We start from the raw sequence: 22887 nt of genomic DNA, 5'->3' as shown, positions 1-22887 counted from the left end.
AAAAAATACTAGGTATGTCTTGGAGAAAGTATAGCTAGTGTGATGCTTGGAGGCAAAGATGTCAAATGACCACAGCAGTGGGCTCAACTATGTTAGAAATGATGAAGGTGGCATAGGATAGGACAGGATTCAGATCTGTTGTTCACAAGGTCGCTATGAGCTGTACTGGAGTTGATGGCACATAACAATATTTTGTATAATATCTAATTAGGTATGTTGTTGTTGTTATGTGCCTCTGAGTCATACAGACCCTACTTACAACAGCTCTGAACCCTGCTTTATCTTGATCCAATCTCAATGTCTCTGACACACCTTCCCCCATTACCCTAGTCACTGAGTCAATCCATCCCATCACAGTTCTTCTTCCTCTCTCACTCTAGCCCTTTACCCTTACAAACAAGTTGTCCCTTTCAAGGCCTGGTCCCTCCTTGCAACAAGCCCAAAGTATGTCAGATAGGGTTTCAAACTCCTTGCCTGCAAGGAGCAGGCTGGTTTTACCCCCTCCAGGAAGAAACTATTCTTCTTGCAGTCCATGGTATATTCAATATTCTTCTCGAGCACCACAGCTCAAAGGCATCGATTGTTCTATTATTCTTACTCACTGTACCGGCTTTCTGATATATAGCAAGTAATTGTGAAGACCATGGTCTGGATCAGATGCACCTTAGTTTCCAGACTGACATCATTGCTCTTTAGTACTCGGGAGAGGTCCCTGAGAGCAAATTTTCCCAATGCAATTTGTCTTTTGATTTCCTGGCTGCTGGTACCAAGAGGGTACATGGTGAGCCAAGCAAGCTGAAGCTGTTAACAGTTTCAATCTCTTTACAGTCCATCATGATGCTCCCAGTAGGCCTAGTGGTGAGAATCTTTGTTTTCTGGATGTTGTGCTTCAATCCATATTGAAGGCTGCAGTCCTTGACCTTCTGGAGCAAATGTCTCAGGTCCTTTCAGTTTTGGCAAACAAGGTTGTGTGATCTGTATAACACAGATTGTTGATGAGTCTTCCTCCAATCCTGATACCACTTTACATAAAGCCCAGCCTTCTAGATGATGTTCTGCATATAGATTGAAGAGGAGTAGAGATAAGATGCATCTCTGGCATACACCTTTCCTAATTTTGAATCATGCAGTGTTTCCTTGCTCTGTTCTGATGACTACCTCCTGGTTCAAGTTTAGTCTTCTTTGCATTAGCACAATCAAGTGTTCTGGGATTCCCATTTTTATCATAGTTAGCCATAGTTTGGTGTGATTTACACAGTCAGATGCCTTTGCATAGTCAATGAAACAAAGGTAGACATTCCTCTGGTGCTGCCTGTGTTCAGCCAAAGTCCAACTAACATTGCCTGTAATATCCCTACTTCCATGGCCTCTTCTAAACCTACCCTGTATATCTGGTAGTTCTCTGTTGATATGCTCTTCAGTCGTTTTTGTATAGTTTTCAGCAGGATCTTGCTTGCAAGTGGTAATAATGACATTGTTCAATAATTTCCACACTCTGTCACGTCACAAATTTTTTGGAATGGCAACAAATATGGATCTCTTCCAATCAGTTGACCAGGTGGTTGTCCTTCAGATTTCTTAGCACAGCTTGGTGAACTTATCAAGGGCAGTACTTGTTTGTTGAAATATGTTTAAGTATATAATAATACCTATTTGTAGTTATGGTGGTGTACTGTTGAGTCGAAACTGACACATAGCTGACCCTCCTGCGGGTTTTCAGAGGCAGTATATAGCATGGGGCTGAATGATCTTCAGCAGTATTTTGCTAGCATGTGATATCAATTATATTGTTTGATAATTTCTACATTCAGTTGGATCACCCTTTTTGGGAATAGGAACAAATATGGACCTCTTCCAATCTGTTATCCACCCAAATTTCCTGGCATAGGCTCGTTAATGCACCCAAGGCTGCATCTGTTAATTCAAACAAGTCAATTGGTATACCATAGATTCCTGGGGCCTTATTTCTTACTAGTGCCTTCAAGGCAGCTTCCACTTCCTTTTTCATTACCATTGGCTCCTGTTCTTTTGGTTGTTGTTGTTCTTGTTATGTGCCGTCAAGTCACCTGCAGCTCATAGCTATCCTATGCACATCCCTAAACCCTGCTCTATCATTTTCCAATTGTACTGTCTCTGACACATTTATCTCATTACTCCAGTCATTGAATCAATCCATCTCATAAAGGGTCTTCCTCTCCTACACTGTCACTCCACCCTCCCAAGCATGACATCCCTCTGCAAGGACTGATCCCTTATTGCAGCATGTCCAAATTATGTCAGTCAAAGCTTCAGAATTCTTACCTCCAAGGAGAAGCCTGGTTTTACCCTCTCCAGGATGAAACTATTCATTCCCTTAGCAGCCCATGGTGTATTCAGTACTCTTCTCCAACACCACAACTCAAAGGCATCAATTCTTCTTCTGCCATCCCTAGTAATTGTCCAGCTTTCTGATGCATAACAAGTAATGGCAAAGACTGTGGCCTGTGTCAGGCACACTTTAGTCTGCAGAGTGACACCATTGCTCTTCAGTTCATATGGTACTTCCTGACATTTTTCAGTGTCAATCAATTCTTTATGGTACAGTGACTCTGTGTATTCCCTCCATCTTCTTTTCATGCTTTCTGGGTCATTCAGTACATTGCAACATGAGGTTTAAATGTATTTTTTAATTCTTTCAGCTTGAGAAACACAGAGGGAGTTCTTCCCTTTTTATTTTCCAATTCCAGCTCTCTGCACATTCCATTATAATACTGTGCTTTGTCCTCTCGAGCTGCTCTTTGAAACCATCTGTTCAGCTCTTTCACGTCAACGTGTTTTCCTTTAGATTTGGTTTCTTGACATTCCCGTGCAATCTTTAGAGTCTCTTTTGACATCATTTCAGTTTTTTCTTTCTCCTCTCTTTTTGTAATGACCTTTTGCTTTCTTTATGGATGATATCCTTGATATCATCCCACAATTTATGTGATCTTCTGTCATTGGAACGGTACATAAATAGAGAATTGCCAGAAGTTCAAGTGGGATTTAGAAGAGGCTGTGACCCCAGGGATATCATTGCTGATATCAGATGGATCCTGGCTGAAAGTAAGGACTATCAGAAGAATGTCTATTTGTGCTTTATTATCTATGCAAAAGCATTTGACTGTGTGGATCATGACAAGTGGTTGACATTGAGAAAAAGGAGAATCCCAGAGCATTTGATTGTGCTCATGAGGAACCTATACCCAGAACAGGAGGCTGTTGTGCTAACAGAGCAGGGGAACACTGCATAGTTTGGAAATGGGAAGGGACTGTATCATGGGTGTATTATATATCCATACCAGTTCAATCTTATATGCTGAGTAAATTCTCCAGGAAGCTGGACTCTATGAAGAGGAATGTGGCAACAGGATTGGAGGGAGACTCATCAATAACCTATGCTATGCAGATGATACAACTTTACTTGCTGAAAGTAAGGAGAATATGAAGCACTTGTTGCAGAAGATCAAGGAATGCAGTCTTCAGTATAGATTGCATCTCAGTATCAAGAAAACAAAGATTCTTAACTCTGGTCCAGTAGGCAGTGTCATGATGGCTGGCAAGGAGATTGAAACTGTCAACAGCTTCATCTTGCTTGGATCCATAATTAACATCCTTGGTATGAGCAGTCAGGAAATAAGGTGATGCATTGCAATGGGAAAATCTGTAGTTAGGGAGCTTTCAGAATTATTGAGGAGTAGTGTCAATTTGAGGACTAAGGTGTGTCTGATTCAGCCCATGGTCTTTCCAATTACTAGCTATCCATCCGAGACCTGGACAGTGAATAAGGATGACAGAAAGAATTTTGCCTTTGATTTGTGGTGTTGGAGAAGAGCACTGAACATTCCATGGATGGCCAAGAAAATGGATAGATATGTCTTGGAGAGGGTGCAGCTGGAGTGCTCTTTGAAGGCAAGAATGATGAGGCTTTGCTTCACCAACTTTGGGCGTGTTGATGGGAGGTGCTATTCACTGGAGAGGGACATGATGTTGGTAAGAGTGGAGGGTCGACAAAGGAGAGGAAGACCCTCAACCAGGTGGATTAACAAGGTGACTGCTGCAATGGACTCTTGTATGTTAGGAAGTGTGAGAATGGCGCAGGACAGAACTAGACTCAGACCTTTTATTCATAGGATCGCTATGAGTCGTACTCTACTCGATGGCACCTAACAACAACAACATATAGCATGGGAGGAGATTGTCCATCCTATTTAGGTATATAATAATACCTATTTAGGTATACTCTGGTGGCCTAGTGGTAAGAAACTATGCTATAATCCTGAAGGCACACAATTTGGATGCATGAGCTGCTCTGCGGCGGGAGGATGGGCAATCTCCCCCTGTGCAATTAACTGCTGCTGGAAACCCATTAAGGGGTCAGCTGTGGGTTGGTTTTGACTCGATGGTACTCAACAGCAACAACAGGTATATGTTTAATTTATTTTCTTAGACTATACACTCCTTAAATGAAGTAAACATATATATATTTATCTTCCTTGTATTGGCCACTTGAAAAATCAATGGTTATGAGAAATATGTGTATTGTAGAAGTTACAATAAAAATACTGCTTAATGATAGCATAATTTAACATTTTAAAAGCACCTCTTAAGATTCAGGGAATATAGCATTTCTGGTGTTTTTTTTTTTTTTTTAGTTACAGGATGCCAAGCTTGGAAAAGACCTTATATGTAATCTAGTTCAACTGCTCTTCTCTACCAGGGGACTTCCTTTGATTTCCTAAATGCTGAATTGAAATTCAATTGCAGTCATCCTCAGGTGCCAGACTGTGAAATTGGTATTTCCTCATTTAGACATTATCAGAATATATGGTGGCCCTCCATGCATAGATACACACTGTGTGTAGGAATTCATTAAGAATATTAATTTTAGAAAAAGTCACTAGATGATCTTTATAGTTCCTTTCAATCCTGAGAATCAGTAATTTAAATTGCTAGCATTAGTAACATTCACTTTTTAAGTAAGGGGAAAAAATGACTTTATGAAATGTTTCCTTTGCATACATATTTGGTTTATTAATTTACCTGGAAGGTATCTTGGTCTTCTACCTGTAATAAATTCTTGCTCACTTCATTAATTATTTAATGTCAAATGTAACTTTCTTTTCTCTCTTAAAGACTAGTACATTCTAATTGCAACCTCTCTTATTTTTTAGGTGTGCTGTAGACATGAAGGAGTTGCTCTGTTAATCGAAAGCAGTTTGAAGATAGTTACTTTCCTCCTCTCTAGTTAGCTGGTTTAGATACTAGGGAGCTCTGATGGCATACAGTTGGGAACACTGGTGGTGTAGTGTGGAGGGATTTGCACTTCTAACCCAAAGAATGCCTTGTTCTGGCATTTAAAATCTGCTAGGAATTTGAAGCTCCGTCTCATGTACTTTGGGTATGTTGCCAGGAGGGATCAGTCCTTGGAGAGGGACGTCATGCTTGGAAGGGTGGAGGAACAGCACAGGAGAGGAAGACTCTGGATGAGATGGATGGACTCAGTGACTGGGGTAATGGGGTTAGTGTGTGGGAGACAGTGAAATTGGCTCATAGATGGAGCAGGGTTCAGAGCTATTGTACATAAAGTCGCTATGAGTTGCAAGTAAATCAGTGGCACACAACAACAACAAATGTCTATATGGATGGTAGATGGGTAAGCTGCTCCCATATTTTTTACAGAATCACAGATCCAATAGCAGATCAGCTATGGATCTGTTTTGACATGAAGGCAATGAGAGTTTGAGAAATTGTATAGACCTTAAAGGGGTGGAATGTGTATTGGTGACAAAAACAGTGGGTATATAATTTTTTAAAAATTGCCAGATATGTAACAGTGAGAATCTCACACATGATGATGGTTGTTATTATGTGCCATTGAATTGACTATGACTTATAGTACCCTGTGTACAATAGCTCTGAATCCTGCCTATCTTGAGTCAATCTCACTGTCTCTGACACACCTACCACAGTCACTGTGTCATTCTATCTCAGTCAGGGTCTTCCTCTCCTTTCTTGATGCTCTCCTTTTTGATGAGTCTTCCTCTAATCCTGATACCACATTCCTCCTCATAAAGCCCAGACCCCTGGATGGTCTATTCTGCATATAGATTGAAAAGATATGGAGACCAGACCTTTCCTGATTTTGGACTGTGCAGTGTTTCCTTGCTCTGTTCTTAGGACTGCTTCCTTAGTATAGGTTTCATATGAGCACAATCAAGTGTTATGAGATTCCTGTTCTTCTTAAGGTTAGCCACAGTTTATGGTGATCCACACAGGCAAATGCTTTTGCACAGTCAGTAAGACACACAACAACAAATGAAAAGAGAAGTTTTTCTCAAAAGAAAATCTGTTGTGTGTATTCAAAATTCTAAATAGAATAATAGTAATCTCAGTAGACATTTTAATTAATAATGTTAAAATACAGCATCCAGAAGCACAGGAAAAGAAAAAGACTGACATTTAATTAAGCAAAAAAATTATTCTACTGTTAATAAAGAGTAACAAGGAGAACTAATAGGATGCTAGTCATTTCGAAATAAGAATTTTTGTTACCTGTAACTCTGGTGTCTTTTTCTACCAGACGTTGCCTCTTTGGCAGTTTGATTCCACCAGTGGCTTCACAGGAGAAAGCTGAGCGGTTTCCTGTGTTATTTACAGCCTCTGAAAACCTACAAGAGGACCTGCTAGGCATTCGTTCTGACCCAACAGCATTGAGTTGAGATAGATGAATTAAATTAGTGTTTATAAATTATGGCTAAAATGAATTTTGTGGTTTTTGAGATGCATTTACATTTTACTCAAAGATAAGAAATGTGAATTGTAGCTCTAGTAATGTGCTAATTGTCTGTATTAACCTTAATTAATCTCTTAAGGCTACTGGATCTACTTCTTCATCTTAAAAGTTGTGCAGAGCTGGGGTATTTGTTCTAGGGATTCTTCTAACATTACCTTTATCAGGTAATGTTATGAGGTGCTTGTATAAGGATTTATAGCTCAACTTTTTTCTCATGTATTATCTCGTTTTGTCATATCCTTTTCTAGGGAAAGCATAACAACATCTTGACTTCCTTTCAATAATGGAAGAGCAAACAAAAAAGCAAAGTAACCCAGCAAGCTCAGACATCAGACAGTTTAGTGACTTACCAGTCTTATATTTAACAGCCTATCCACAATATAGACTTTCTGGACACTAACATTGCCAGTCTCTTACTCTGTCTATTTTAGAAATTAAACTTTGTCATAGATAATGTAACTACAAGTCAAGCATAGTATAGATTCAGTATCTGCAGCTCCAAGTATCCTGGGGTGGGGGTGGGGGTGGGGGCTGAATATATCTCCTACACACAAGGAGAAAGGACTATTATAGTACACCAGGCAAGGCTACCATTTATTGGCTGCTTGAAAAGAATGTGGCATTAATTAGAAAGAGACTTATCAACAGCCTGCAGTATGCATATGACACAAGCTTTCCTGCTTAAAAATGAGGATGACTTGAAATGTTTGTTGCAAAAGATCACGAACTACAGCCCTCTATATGGATTACGTCTCAGAATCAAAGAAACAGAAGTCTTCATTATCAGGCAACATCAGGATAGACAACGATTGAAGTTGTCAATGGTATCATCTTTCTTAGATCCATAATCATCACCCTTGGTTCCAGCAATCAAGAAATTAAAAGACAAGGTGGAATGGCAAAGTCAGCTGTCAGATAGCTTGCCAGAGTACTAAAGAGCAATGATGTGTATTTAAAGATTAAGGTGTGCCTGATCCAAACCATGGTCTTTTAAATGGCATGCTATGTATCTGAAAGTTCGACCATGACCAAGGATGACAGAAGAAGAATTGATGCCTTTGAGTTTTGATGTTGGAAAAGAGTACTCAATATCCCGTGGACTTCCAAAAGAACAAACAAGTATGTTTTGGATAATGTGCATCCAGGGTCCTTCTTGGAGGCAAGGAAGGCAAGGAAACTCTGCCTCACCTACTTTAAGCATGTTGTTAGGAGCGGCTATTCCTTGGAGAAGAACATCATGTTTGGAAAGGTGGTCACTGTAGGAGAAGACGACCCACAACAAGACGGATTGACATGGTGACTGTAACAGTGGGCTGTAGTGTGTCGGAGATCTTGAGAATGGCGCAGAACAGGGAGGGCAAGGTTCAGATCTGCTGTTCATAGGGCTGCTATGGGTCACCGTCAACTTAAGGACACATAACAGTAACAATTTGGTGCTGTTTGCAATGATGGATTCTTTACATCTTTCTAAACTTTACCATATCTTTTAAGTTTATTTATTTGCCTTTTTACCTAAAGAACAGCTAAACTGTATGGCACTTAATAACTACTCAAGATGATATGTCTAAGCCACTTGTATAGCCAGGGCTCAGGACTTTTGTCTATGTTCAAAGCCCTTGTTCCTAAAAAAACCTGGTCATATCTTGTTGAAATCTTCCAACAACACCATTTCAGAATGGTTTTCTAAGTTCTATGAGTACTTGAGGACAGCTTTTGGAGTTTGGTTTCATTTTCTTTATGTTATAACTAAGCACAGGAGAAAAATTTTCCAATATTTGTCAATCATTATTTTCTATGTCTACTTTTCTGTAGAGTGTAGTGTTTCATTTAACAATCACTAATTCTGAGTTGGCTCAGGACAGGGAGGGGTCAGAGCTGCTGTACATAGGGTTGCTATGCATCACAGGCGACTCAAAAGCACATAACAACAATAACATGCAATGACAGATTTGGAAGCAGGAGTGGCATCCACTTCCGAAATAGCATGCTTCCAGAAACTCTGTGAACTTTAATAATATAAATGTCAGTAATTGTAGACAGGCTTCAGGACTTTCCTTTATAGGGTTGCTATGAGTTGTGCTTGACTTAAAGACAATCAACAACAACACCAGTTCTGAGTTAGGGAGCTGTAGTATTTTAGTGGATAAGACAGTTGTATTGTCAACCCAGAGGCAGTCAGTTAAAATCCACTAGCTGCTTCATAGGAGAAAGAAGGGCGATAGTTTTCTGTCTAATTTACAGCCTCTGAAAACCCTCTGAGGGTCACAGCTATGAGTCAGTTTTGACTTGGCAGCAATGAATTTTGAGTTTGAATTCTGCATAGAGAAAACTTGAGACAAAAATTCTGCTCAAGATCTTTCATTGTTTGGGAAATAAATGGGTGTTTATGCTTTTAAATTTTATTCAGAGAAATAAATCTTGCAGGTTGTCAAAATTAGTTTATTCTATTAGTGGAAGTATGTGCTTTGGCCATAACTTAACTCAAGCCTTAATGTTACTGAGAGTGTCCTTTTTTTTTCCTTCTTTTTTCCAGATTCCTTGGTGTTACTCAGTTTTCACCTATACATGCCAGAAAAGCATTTCCTTGTTTTGATGAGCCAATCTACAAGGCTACTTTCAAAATCAGCATCAAGCATCAAGCAACCTATTTATCTTTATCCAATATGCCAGTGGAAACTTCTGTGTTTGAGGAAGATGGATGGGTTACAGACCACTTTTCACAGACCCCTCTCATGTCCACATATTACTTAGCCTGGGCAATTTGCAACTTCACATACAGAGAAACTACCACCAAGAGTGGGGTTATTGTAAGTATTTAAAGCTTATTTTTTTGTCTTATGTACCCTATGCAATTTAACCTGAGTTCTTCATTAATCAAGAGTTGTTTTTAACCTCTTTACATTTTGTTTAACTAAATTCTTAACTCTTGAGAGGAAATGATTTTTATTGTTTCAGAAGATTAGCGAGTAACCTATCTTTTATACCCAACTCTTTTCTTCTTTTAAACATGTGCTGTTCTCTTCCTGCTTTCCCTTTATTTCCAACAGCCCTTCCCCTGGAGCAGCTGTTGTCTCTTTTTAGAATTACCTGTTTTATAAGATGAGGAAAATGACTTCTTTTAAAATTGTGAAATGTTTAAAAAATATGGGGAGTACTCTAATGAACCCCAGTATTTATGTGGCAACTCTTTAAATGAAACATTTTACTGTCATTACTTCAGCCTAATTAAATTTTAGAGGAAATAAAATAATGGATATTGTTAAAGCTCCCTTTGTACCTGTCAATGATCACATTGCCTTGCTCTGTTTCTTTAGAATCTTTCCTGGATTTGATGTTGAACAAATAATTGCTTTTAAAATGATTAGTACAAAGCAGTTGCTTTAAGTTGGTTAACAATGTTCCAAATATCCAAACTGCTGTACTGCTCCATCATTTGTGACATTAATTGTTCCTATTCCTGTCAGTCTTCCCATACCAATCTATGTCTTTGAGTTCTGTGACATGCTGGAAGATCTCACAGAAATTAAAAAAAGCACGAGGACTCACATGTACATGATTGCAGAGACTGGTAAACACTGAGTCAAGAGGTTGCAGGCTGAGACTGTTGGTTGTCAGCTGGTGGATGTCAGCTGTCAGTTGTGAGTTGGTGGCTGGCCAGTGGTTTCTGGCTGGTAATGCCCCTGGATCAGATTAGATAAAGAGGCTCAAGCTTATATATATGTATAAAATACTGAGCTTCTATAAGCATTCTTTTTTATAAAATCTTAGGGTTATAAACCACACCCTCTGAGAACTAAGAGTGGTACCTTGTATCCCACCCTTATCTCATTAATACAATACATAACTCATCCTTGAGTTAATGAGGTCTTAGGCATAGACAAAGAGACGAGGATCATAAAATGGAAGGCTATACATAGAAGGATCATATTACTTAATTCATAGTACCATAGATGTTTTAATGCATGCTATTATTATGAAGTATATATTTATAATACATTTCTATTTATATACACCATGTTTCAAAATTTCACACTTACTTATATATCTATACAGTATAAAAACATATATATAGAATACAGGATATAGGATATAGAATATAGAATATAATATATATAGAAATATGGTTTTTATACTGTGTAGATAGCAATCAGTAACTTAGTTTTATTCATTTTATCTTTTGCTTACTATTATGTTTCTTGAATTACTCTGGATAGAATAGTTGAACAGATATATCACAGTTTGTCAATTCTCCTGTACATGAACATTTTACTTTTATGCATTTCAGCTATTAATAATGCTTCCGTCAATATTTTGATGCATAATGTCTTCTGACCATGTGCTAGACTTTCTGTAAGTTATTAAATGTCTTTCTGTATCTCCTGCCCTACAGGGTTGCTATGAGTCACAAACACCTGAGTGACAATGGTTCATGGGTGTATAAATCTTATTTTAGCTTATTAACCTCTGAGTCTACAGGAGTATATTCTTCTGAAAGACTAATATATAAAGGGTCTAGATAATTTGCTATTAGTATTAAGCATATAATTATCCCTGGTGTCAGAATGGTTAAGCACTGAACTGCTAAAGTTAGAGGTTGGAACCCACCCAGTGACTCTAAGGATGAAAGACTTGGCAATCTACTCTTGTAAAGATTAGTCCAGAAAACTACATGAGGCAGTTGTGTTCTGTCACATGGAATAACTGTGAGTTGAAAATCATCTCAACAGCCAATGACAACACACTAAATTAATAGGTTCTTTAATGTCTGTGTCACAGTGTTCAAGACATTCTTTACATACTATAAGCTACATTAATCACGCTAAGCTAAGTTATGGTCAATTAACCTCTATTTTAATGGCTTATAAGATAAATATGCATTATTTCAGTTTTTGTGCCTTTCCTAAAGCAGGATAGTATGATTCTGCTGTTCCAAATGAGTAAAGTATATTAAAGTTTAAAGAGATTGAATAACACCTAGGATCAAAAAGTAAGGGCGAACCACAGGTCGAACCCGACCTGGTCAGATTGTGAATTTTGAGCTTGTTGCTTTTTGCCTTATGATTTCATTGTTTAACCATTTCACCTGCTTCTATAAGAGAATTCAGATGTAATTCTCCTTATCCAGTGATCATTACAATTGCTATTGCTTGAACACCACAGTAGACATGAATACAAATTGATATTCTGTAAAAAGTTCATAGCTGTATAATAACCTGAATTTTGAAAAATAGGTTTGGCTAAATAAATTTTCCTCGCTGTTACTTTTCATTTAAATCATTGTGGAACATGTCTACAAAATAAATATGCTTGCATACAAAATTAATGCCATTATTGAAAAACTGTATATAGGGAACTCATCTACATAATGACTAAAATAGTGTTCAAAGTACTGTGTGTACTCGCTACACCCACCACCAAATCCATTGCTAATTCCAATTCAATGACCCATTAGGACACAGGAGGACTTCTTCATAGTGTTTCTAAGCCTGTAACTCTTTCCAGAAGCAGACTGTCACATGTTCTTCTCTGGCACAGTTGTTAAGTTTGAACTGCCAACCTTCTGAATGGTAGCCAACTCTTTTAATCACCTTACCACCAAAACTCCAATATTGGGTAGAGAGGGAAATTTGGCTCTTTTGTACTTATAATAATTTGATGTGACTGATTTCTTCGATGTTTGTTAGTGTTTCCTGTGGATATTTCTAGCATTACACCATCAGAGAAAAGATACATCACAGTAACTCATTCTTAGGTCTTCAGAAGTTGGCATTTGAGTTGCTGTGTGTCAGTTCACGTAGGTTAAACTGGAAATGCTTTCTTATAGTATGTTTTAAGTGTCTTAAAAGAGGTTCTAAGTCCTATACACTTATCTTTGTTGCTAAGAGACCCATGCTTAAAACCAGTCACACTCGAAATTATTTAGATGTGACTTTTTTAAAGAGTTAAGAATCTAGGTAATTAGTAAACATTTTGATATTTCTGCTTATTAATTTTTTTGTGTGTAAGAAAGATAAAACATGCTCCCAAAGAGCATTGGAAGGTCAACTGGAATAAATTTTTAGATGGTGCAGCCTGAAAATGCTAAGATCAGTAAAAAAGGAAAACAAAATTGCTATAGGGAGTTCTTACTCATCAACTGTAGAAATGTGGTTTAAAACGTGATTCTCTTCTGTCACCCTTTGGAAATTCAGTCGATTTTCTTTCTACTTTCTTTTTTTTTCCCAACTACTGGGAACATGTAGGAATGACATTTTTCAATCCTAGAACAGCTGGAAGGAGAGAAAGTTTGGCTTTAAAATCTTGAGTTGTGAAATAGTCATGCGAAGTCCAGGTGGCTATTTGATCAGAGACAGAAACTCCTTCCTGTAGGATGTGAGGAAAGAACTTGAATAGCCTCTTCCTAATACACAGCTGAGTTATTGCTGTGCCTCAAGTGAGCATATTTGAGGCCTCATCATTATCATCATTATTTGCTTATTAAGCTACCTCGTCTTTACAAAGCACTTTCCTCAGTAATTAGAAAGATAAAAAGCAGTCCAAGATCCCTCTAGTACAGAAACTGCAAATACAGCTTTCAGATTGAATCCAAGTCTACAGACATTGTTTGTTTACCTATCCCCCAGAAAGTTTACTGTTCCTTTCTAATTAGTTGTCAAAATGGAGAAATGAGAGATTACAAGTCAAATAATTTATTTTTGGCCTATTTTGAAAAATTAGGAACTCTTGTAACATTGGTCCCATATTCCTACTTGGCAATATTTGCCTTCATTCATTTCTTCAGAAGATATTTATTGCATGTCGAGTAGACCTTGACTGAGAGGGATTGACACAGTGACTGCAATGATGGGCTTGAGCATGTCAGTGGTTATGAGGATGGGACAGGAAAGGGAAGGTTTCTGTCTGCTGATCAGAAGATTGCTATGAGTGATAGTCAACTAACTTGACAGGACCTAACGAGAACTATGGGTCAGAAACTGCCAGGGGACACAAGAGATGTCTTGTCTCTTCTCAGCGATATTGGGTGCCTCAACTGAAATCTTTTGCTAGTTGTGGATGACTCAGCATCAGAGGCCAGTATTATCTAGAGTGGTGCCTATACCCTCTAGGAATTGGTGCCTATACCCTCTGGGGCTGTGGACCAATCACCAGCATAAGGCATTGTCATGTGGCCTAGGATTCAACACAGTGTGACAGCCTCTGAGTGATTGTACTTCTCACAGGATACTTGCAGCTCTAAAGGTGAGTTTCCCAAAAAGAACTAGTTGAAAGCGATATGGCCATTTTGGAATTATTCTTAGAAGCTACTCACTATCTTAGACTCTACATCTTAAAGTTACAAATAAATGACTAAAGGTGGCTCTGAGTCAGTTGAATAGGAATGTAAACCCCACTTCAAAAAATTTCTGAGAATGTTATAAAGTCAACCAATTTAATCTCTGGCCATAAAGAATTAAATTTCTCTCATATACTGAATATACATATCCCTGAAGAAGGAGGGAAAGCACCCCCAAGTTTCATCTAATTACAGCATCAGGCTCAAGTTTGAGGTCCAGAATCTTAGGCAAATTAAGACCAGCTGTAGATAAGACACCTTGGGTTTGATCTTTTGGTTATCCTCACCCCTTATTCTAAAGAGTTGTAAAAATACAAGGTAAATATGCCTTTTGTTGTTCTTGAGAACTGTCAAGTTGGAACTGACTCATAGCTGACCCTCCAGTGGGTTTTCAGAAGCAGTAAATCGTACAGAGACTGACAATGTTTCTCCCTCACAGCAGTAAAGACACCTTGCATACCTAATACATGCAAAGATAAAAGAGGTATATGATTATTTGAATAGGCATTTTTGTTCAGAAAATGTAGAAATGTAGGCATGGAAGGATACAGAAGCCATTGTCCCATAGTAATTTTGAAATACAGCTGGTCCCATTGCCACTAGGACTCACCTACTGAGATCTTACTATTGCTCTCTCAGTCTTTAATTTCCAATTAAAAATGACTTTGTGTAATTCAGGGATTTGATAACTTTCTCCAAGTTATTCAGCCATTCTCAATATTCTTTATCACACCATTCTCCTACCTAATTGACATAAGCCTACTGGTCCCTGAAGTTTCCCATCTGACCTTTCTGGATGCTGTTTTCAGTTTGATCCTACACAGATGATTCTTTGAAAGAACAAAATACTCTAGGAAGACATCCATTCCTGTTTAACCCATTGTTTAGGATGTAGCAAGGAGTATTAGTTAGCAAGGTGTATCACCTCAGTGAGACAAGCAAGACAATTACCAAGTGATCACCTTAGGGGAGTAGAGTTTGTTGAATTGATAGCTCCTTGTGTAATTAAATTTTAATGTATACTTTACCTTAATTCACTCTTAATTTTTCTCTTGTAAGGTCTCACTTTAATAAACCACATTATTATTTATATTTAAAAACTTCAGTTTATAACTCTTATGAATTGAGATGACTCATAGCTTCTAAAGCTATAAGTAGCAGGGAAGGATACTGCCCATTCTTCTCCTGCAGAGCTGCTGGTGGATTTAAACCACCAGAGAGATGGGCTTTGGGTTTGCAGTGCAACTTCTTACAGACTGTACTACCAGATTATCCATGACCAGGAGGCAAGAGAAATTGGCACAGTCCTTGGAATCTAAACTAAGCATTTTGAAAGAGGAAGAAGTAGGTTATGATTAACTTACTCATCATGGGAAAAAAATATAACACAGGTGCAAAAACTATATTGGTCTAAAATGTTCAGTTGATTTTCAAGAAAGTTGTTTACTTTTGGCAGTATATAAATAAATTCAAGGAGCTGATGTAGACCAAAAAATAGTTTGTGGATAAAGCTGAATAAAACTTCTTTTCTACTTGTTTCTGTCCCGTAAAATGTTAGTAGTCAAAAGCCTTCTTTCTTTTCCTGTTATTTCTAGGACTTTAAATTCTAAGAGTTGTAATTCTTTTAAAGAGTGTGTAATCCCAGAACGCTTGATCGTTCTAATGCGAAACTTATACTTGGACCAGGAGGCAGTCGTCAGAACAGAGCAAGGGAACACTGCATGCTTCAAAATTGGGAAGGGCGTACGCCAAGGATGCATCCTATCTCCATACCTTTTCAACCTATATGCAGAACAGATTATCCGGGAGGCTGGGCTCTATGAGGAGAAATGTGGGGTCAAGAATGGTGGAGGATTTATCAACAACCTGCGTTATGTGGATGACACAACCCTGCTTGCTGAAACTGAAGAGGACCTATAGCGCCTGCTGCAGAGTGTCAAGGACTGCAGCCTACAATATGGATTGAGGCTCAATGTCAAGAAGACAAAGATTCTCACCACTGGAGCAATTGGGAGCATCAGGATGGATGGTGAAGAGATTGAGACTGTACACAGCTTTAGTTTGTTTGGCTCCATAGTCAACAGTCTTGGCACCAGCAGCCAGGAAATTAAAAGGCGCATTGCCATGGGAAAGTCTGCTGTTAGGGACCTCTCCAAAGTGCTGAAGAGCAATGGTGTCTCTCTGGAGACTAAGGTGCATCTGATACAGGCCATGGTCTTTGCAATCACTTGTTATGCATCAGAGAGTTGGACAATGACCACGGAGGACAGAAGGAGAATTGATGCCTTTGAGCTGTGGTGCTGGAGAAGAGTATTGGGAATACCATGGACGGCTAGGAAAACAAACAGATTCGTCCTGGAAAGGGTTAAACCGGGTGGCTCCTTGGAGGCAAGGATTCTGAGGCTCTGTCTAACATACTTTGGACATGTTGTGAGGAGAGACCGGTCCTTAGAGAGGGACATCATGCTTGGGAGGGTGGAGGGACAGCACCGGAGAGGAAGGCCCTCTATGAGGTAGATTGATTCAGTGACTGGGATAATTGGGATGGGAGTGTCAGAGACAGTGTAATTGGCACAGGACCGAGCGGAGTTTAGGGCTGTTGTACATAGGGTCGCTATGAGTCACAAGCGACTTGATGGCACATAACAACAACAACAACATTAATTTCCTAGGGCTGTTACAATAAATGATAAAAATGAAGTTTTAAAAGTAGAAATCATTCTAGCCCAGTTCTGGAGACTCGAAGTCTGAAAGTAAGATTTCAGCAGGTCCATGCTCCCTCTGAAGGCTCTAGGGAAGAATTCTTCCCACAGTTCACAAGGAGTTGTGTTGTTAACTTAACAGCTGCTGTCTCCATACCTTTTCAAGCTGTATGCAGAGCAGATTATCCGAGAGGCTGGGCTCTATGAGGAGAAGCTGAGGAGAAAGCTGGCGTTAGGATTGGTGGATGATCTATCAACAATCTGCGTTATGCAGATGAGACAACCCTGCTCGCTGAAACTGAGGAGGACCTCATGCACTTACTGCAGAGGGTCAAGGACTGCAGCCTTCAATATGGACTGAGGCTCAATGTCAAGAAGACAAACATTCTCACCACTGGACCAATCAGTAGCATCAGGATGGATGGTGAAGAGGTTGAGATTGTTCACATCTTCAGTTTGCTCAGCTCCACGGTCAACACTCTTGGCACCAGTAGCCAGGAAATCAAAAAATGTATTGCGATGGGAAAGTCTGCGGTTAGGGCCCTCTCTAAAGTATTCAAGAACAACAGTGTCTCTCTGGAGACTAAGGTGTGTCTGATACAGGCCATGGTTTTTGCAATCAGTTGTTATGCATCAGAGAGTTGGACAATGACTAGGGAGGATAGAAGGAGAATTGATGCCTTTGAGCTGTGGTGCTGGAGAAGAGTATTGAATGTACCATGGACTGCCAAGAAAACAAATAGATTCATCCTAGAGAGGGTTAAACCAGGCTGTTCCTTGGAGGCAAGGATTCTGGGGCTTCGCCTGACATACTTTGGACATGTTGTAAGGAGAGACAGGTATTTAGAGAGGGACATGATGCTGGGCAGAGTGTAGGGGCAGCGCAGGAGGGGAAGACACTCTATAAGGTGGATTGATTCAGTGACTGTGGTAATCGGGATGGGTGTGACAGATGCAATGAAATTGGCACAGGTTAGAGCAGGGTTTAGGGCTGTTGTACATAGGGTCGCTATGAGTCGCAAACGACTCGACGACACATAACAACAACAACAACAACAACAACAACAACTGCTGTTAAGTGCCCCAGTCACTCGTCAGGAGAAAGATGAACAGTCTTCTCCCATGTAATTTACAGCTTCAGAAACCCAAGGGAAGGTTGGCTATAAGTTGATGTTAACTTGATGTAAATGAGTAGTTAAAGTAGTAATACTTCCTCCACCTTTTGCTATTTTCTAGTATTTATTTCCTTCCATTGATTCCTATAGATACATCACTCTTGTCTTTGCCCTCATCTTCATATAACTTTCTTCTCTGAGTATATATCTCTGTGACACCTTTTTTAAAAAATAAATAAAAGTATACAAATTAACTAACCTGGGTAACTGACTGTAAAGGTTCCATTTTTATTCCCATTCCAAAAAAATGGTGCTCCAACAGACTGTGGAAATTATCTAATATCACATTCATGCAAAATCTTGCTGAAGATTATAAAAAAAATGACTGGAACTACATCAAAAGAGAACTACCAGAAATACAAGTTGGGTTTAGAAGAGGCCATGGCACTAAGACATTATCGCCAATGTCAGATGGATTTTGGCAGAAAGCAAAGAGTACCAAAGGAATGTCTATCTGTGTTTAATTGACTATACAAAGGCATTTGACTATGTGGATCACAATAAATTGTGGCTAACCTTGAGGAAAATAGGAATTCCAGAATACTTGATTGTGCTTATGCTAAACCTACGCTTAGACCAGGAAGCAGTCCTCAGAACAGAACAAAGGAACACAGCATGGTTCAAAATCAGGGAAGGACTGCATCAGTGGTCTTCATACCTTTTCAATTTATATGCAGAACATATAATTTTGCGGGATGGGCTTTATGAGGAGGAATGTGGTATCAGGATTGGAGGAAGACTCATCCACAACATACATTATAAGGATGACACAACCCTGCTTGCTGAAACGGAAGAGGACCTGAGTGTTTCCGCAGAAGGTCAAGGTCTGTAGTTTTCAATTTGGATTGAAACTCAACATCAAGAAGACAAAGATTATCACCACTGGGCCAATGGCAGCACCAAGATAGATGGAGAAGAGATTGAGGTTGTTAACAATTACAGCTTGCTCAGCTCTTGATCAACACTCTTGACACCAGCAATCAAAATATCAAAAGTTGAATGGCATTGGGAAATTCTGCTGTCAGGGGCCTCTCCAGGGAACTAAGAAGCAACAATGTCTGTCTAGAAACCAAGGTGCGCCTGATCAAGGCCATGGTCTTTGCAATTACTTGCTATGCATCAGATAGTTGGACAGTGACTAAGGAGGACAGAAGAATCAATGCCTTTGAGTTGTGGTGCTGGAAAAGAGCCTTGAACATGCCAATGAGTGCCAGTAAAACAAATAAGTCTGTCTTGGAGAGGTGAAACCAAGTTTGTTTTTGGAGGTAAGGATTTTAAAGCTCTGTCTCACATACTTTGGCAAGGAGGGACTTGTCATTGGAGAATGACATCACGTTGGAAGGGTGGAGGAACAATGCAGGAGAGGAAAATCTTGGATGAGATGGATTGATATAGTAATTGGGATTATGGAGGTAATTGCATCAGAATCAGTGAGACTGGCTCAGGACAGACCAGGCTTTAGAGCTGTTGTACATAGAGTCACTATGAGTCATAGGTGACTTGACAGCACATAATAACAACAAAAACAACTGGTTTGATTAGGGCTCACAGCATTCCACTATGACCTTACCTTAACTAATTATATCAGCAAAGAGTCTGTTTTTAAATAACATCATATTTACAGGTGTTGTTACTGTTTTTGATAGCCGTTGAGTTGAGCATGACTCATAGTAACCCCATGAACAAAAGATCTGAAGCCTTTCTATAATTATTGTAATTTCTCAAAGTTCATAGATTTTCCAGAGGCATGTTGTTTAGAAAGTGGATGCCACTCCTGCTTCCAAAATTTACAGGTGGTAGGGGCAGAATTTTAATACCTATTTAAGGGACACCATACCAAGAAGAACTGATTGACATTGAAACATTTTTGAAAGTAACATATGATCAAGAATCAACACTAATGAAGGAATAATTTCAAGCTGCACTGAATGCATTGGCAAAAATTAAAGCCCTATGAATTAATGAATTGAATTCTAATTGATATTTCAAGAGACATGTGCAACCCTGGGCATACTTACAGTCTATACCCAGAAATTTGAAGGACAGCTACCTGACAAACTGAATGGATGACATCTATATTTGTTCTCATTTAAAAAAAAATAATTGATCCCTACACATGTGGAAATTATGAAGCCATATCAATATCGATTATAATGAACATCTTTTTTATGATTATTAAAAAAACAACTGGACAATTACATTCTCAGGGAACTGCCAGAAATGAAAGATAAATGCAGAAGAGGCCAAAGAATGAGGGATATCATGTTGATTCAGAGGGATCTTGGCTCAAAGTATAAAATATGAGAGAGATGTTTACCTACTGACTATGCAAAGGCATTTGCCTGTGTGGATCATAGAAAATTATGGATAACATTTGGAAAAATGGGAATCCCACTTATTTGTTCTCATGATATACCTAGACCAAGACACAGTTGTCTGAAAAAAAGACTTAGTGCATGGTTTAAAATAAGGAAAGGTATGTGTCAATGTTACACCCTTTATTCCTACATTTCCAGTCTCTTTGCTGATCAGATCATTCAAGAAGCTGGACTGTATGAGAAAGAATTATTAACAACCTGTGTTATGCAGGTAACATAAGCTTGCTTGCAGAGAGTGAAGAGGACTTGACTTCCTAAACAAAATGCCTCTGGAAACTATGAACTTTGATAAATGTTGATAATTGTACAGGGGCTTCAGGCCTTTTATTCATAGGGTCACTATGAATCATGCTGGGCTCGAAGGCAGTCAACATCAACAATAACAGCAACAGTCTTCAATATGTATTACATCTTAGCATCACGGGGAAAAATCCTCATCACTGTACCAATACACAACAGTATAATAAATGGAGGAAAGATTCATATTGTCAATGATTTCATTTTACTTGGATCTATAGTCAATAACCATGGTAACAGCAGTCAGGGAATCAAAAGACATGTTGTATTGGGAAAAACTTATGCCTAAGACCTCTCCAAAATTCTGTTGTTGTTGTTGTTGTTAAGTGCCATCAAGTCAAGTATGAGCCATAACGACCCTGTGAACAAAAGATCTGAACCCTGTTCTCTCCTGCACCATCCTCACATTTCCTGACACACAAGAGCCCATCACAGCAGTCACCATGTCAGTCCACCTAGTTGAGTGTCTTTCTTTCCTTCATCAACCCTCCACCCTTCACAGAATCATGTCCTTCTCCAAGAAATATCCTCTCCTAGCAACATGCCTGAAGTATGTAAGGTCAAGTCTTATCATTCTTGCCTCCAAAGAGCACTCCTGCTGTACCCTCTCCAAGACATATCTGTTCAATCTTTTGGCCATCCATGGTATGTTCTTCCTATACTCTTTTCCAGTACTACAGATCAAAGGCATCAGTTCTTTTTCTGTTATCCTTACTCACTTTTCAGCTCTCAGATACATAGCAAGTAATGGGAAAGACCATTGCCTGAATCAGACATACCTTAGTCCTCAAAGTAATGTCATTACTCCTCAGTAATTCAGAGAGGTACCTAACTGCTGATTTCCCTTGTGTAACGCATCTCCTTATTTCCTGACTGCTCGTGCCAAGGGATCCAAGCAAGATTAAGCTGTTGGCAGTTTGAGTGTCCTCTCCATCCATCATGATGCTACCTGTCAGTACAGCGGTAAGTATCCATATTGAAGTCTGCATTCCTTGATCTTCTACAACAAGTGCTTTAAGTCCTCCTCATTTTCAGCAAACTAGGTTGTGTCATTTGCGTGACACAGGTTATTGATGAATCTCCCTCAAATCTTGATGCCACACTCCTCTTCATAGAGTACAGCTTCTCTGATAATTTGCTCAGAATTGAATATCTATGGAGAGAGTATACAATCCTGACACAGTCCCTTCTCAGTTTAAATCCATACAGTGTTCCCCTGCTTTGTTCACACAGTAGCCTTCTGGTCTCAGTATAGCTTCTGCATGAGCACAATCAAGTGTACTGGGATTTCGATTCTTTTCAGTGTCAGCCTCGACTTATTATGATCCACATTGTCAAATGCCTTTTCATAGTCAATAAAACACAGACATTCTTCTGGTATTCTTTACTTTCAGCCAGGATCCATCTGATATCAGCAGTGATATCCCTGATGCTACAACAACTTCTAAATAGTTTTTTATTTTCTGGAAGTTCCCTATGGATGTAATGTTCCAGTGATTTTTGAATGATCTTCAGTATTTTGCTTGCATGTGATATAACTGATATTGTTAGATAGTTTTCACATTCAATTGGATCGCCTTCCTTGGGAATGAGAACCCAACTCCAAAATTCTGTAGAGCAGTAATATTGGTTTAAAGGCTAAGGTGCATCTGATCCAGGTCCTAATCTTTTCCTTTACTTTACATGCATCTGAAAAGTGGACAATGAAGAATAAGAATGACAGAAGAAGAATAAATGCCTTTGAGTTGGGATGTTTGAGAAGAGGGCCAAATATCCTTTGGACTACCAAAAGAACAAAAAAGTCTTAGAAGGAAGTGCCATGCTTGGAGAGTAAACATGTGGGGTCACAACATAAGGATATGGCATCTTTTGTTTCTCCCCCACACCTTTACATATGATAGGGAGTGTTGCAAAAAATGAGAATGTCTTGTGAAGGAATGCAGGTCCAAAGTATTTTTCTTAGCTTTGTTGTTTCAACTGACTACTATAGAAAGCTGGAGAAGAATGAGCATTCTCCTTCCCTGTGATTTACTGCCTCAGAAAACTCAATGAAGGTTCAGCTATTGGTTAGTTCTGACTCCAGGGTATGCAGCAACAACAACAACAGCAACTGTAGAAAGAATAGATAGATAGATAGATAGATAGATAGATAGATAGATAGATAGATAGATATAGACATATATAGATATAG

At 39.0% G+C, this 22887-nt stretch overlaps 1 protein-coding gene across 1 annotated transcript in view; it reads left to right on the top strand.

Moving 5' to 3' along the window:
* TRHDE (thyrotropin-releasing hormone degrading enzyme) overlaps window positions 1–22887 on the top strand; it is a 789161-nt gene that overhangs the window by 20945 nt on the left and 745329 nt on the right. Inside the window, 1 exon segment of the mRNA XM_006882565.1 lies at window positions 9345–9618. Within this exon segment, the coding sequence (XP_006882627.1) occupies window positions 9345–9618 (274 nt within the window).

This window comes from Elephantulus edwardii, unplaced genomic scaffold (assembly GCF_000299155.1).
Source record: "Elephantulus edwardii isolate Elephantulus edwardi_28Jun2011 unplaced genomic scaffold, EleEdw1.0 scaffold00021, whole genome shotgun sequence".
Lineage (NCBI taxonomy): Eukaryota > Metazoa > Chordata > Mammalia > Macroscelidea > Macroscelididae > Elephantulus > Elephantulus edwardii.
Note: the sequence above shows the minus strand (reverse complement) of the source record. Positions and strands in the feature narration are given on the sequence as shown.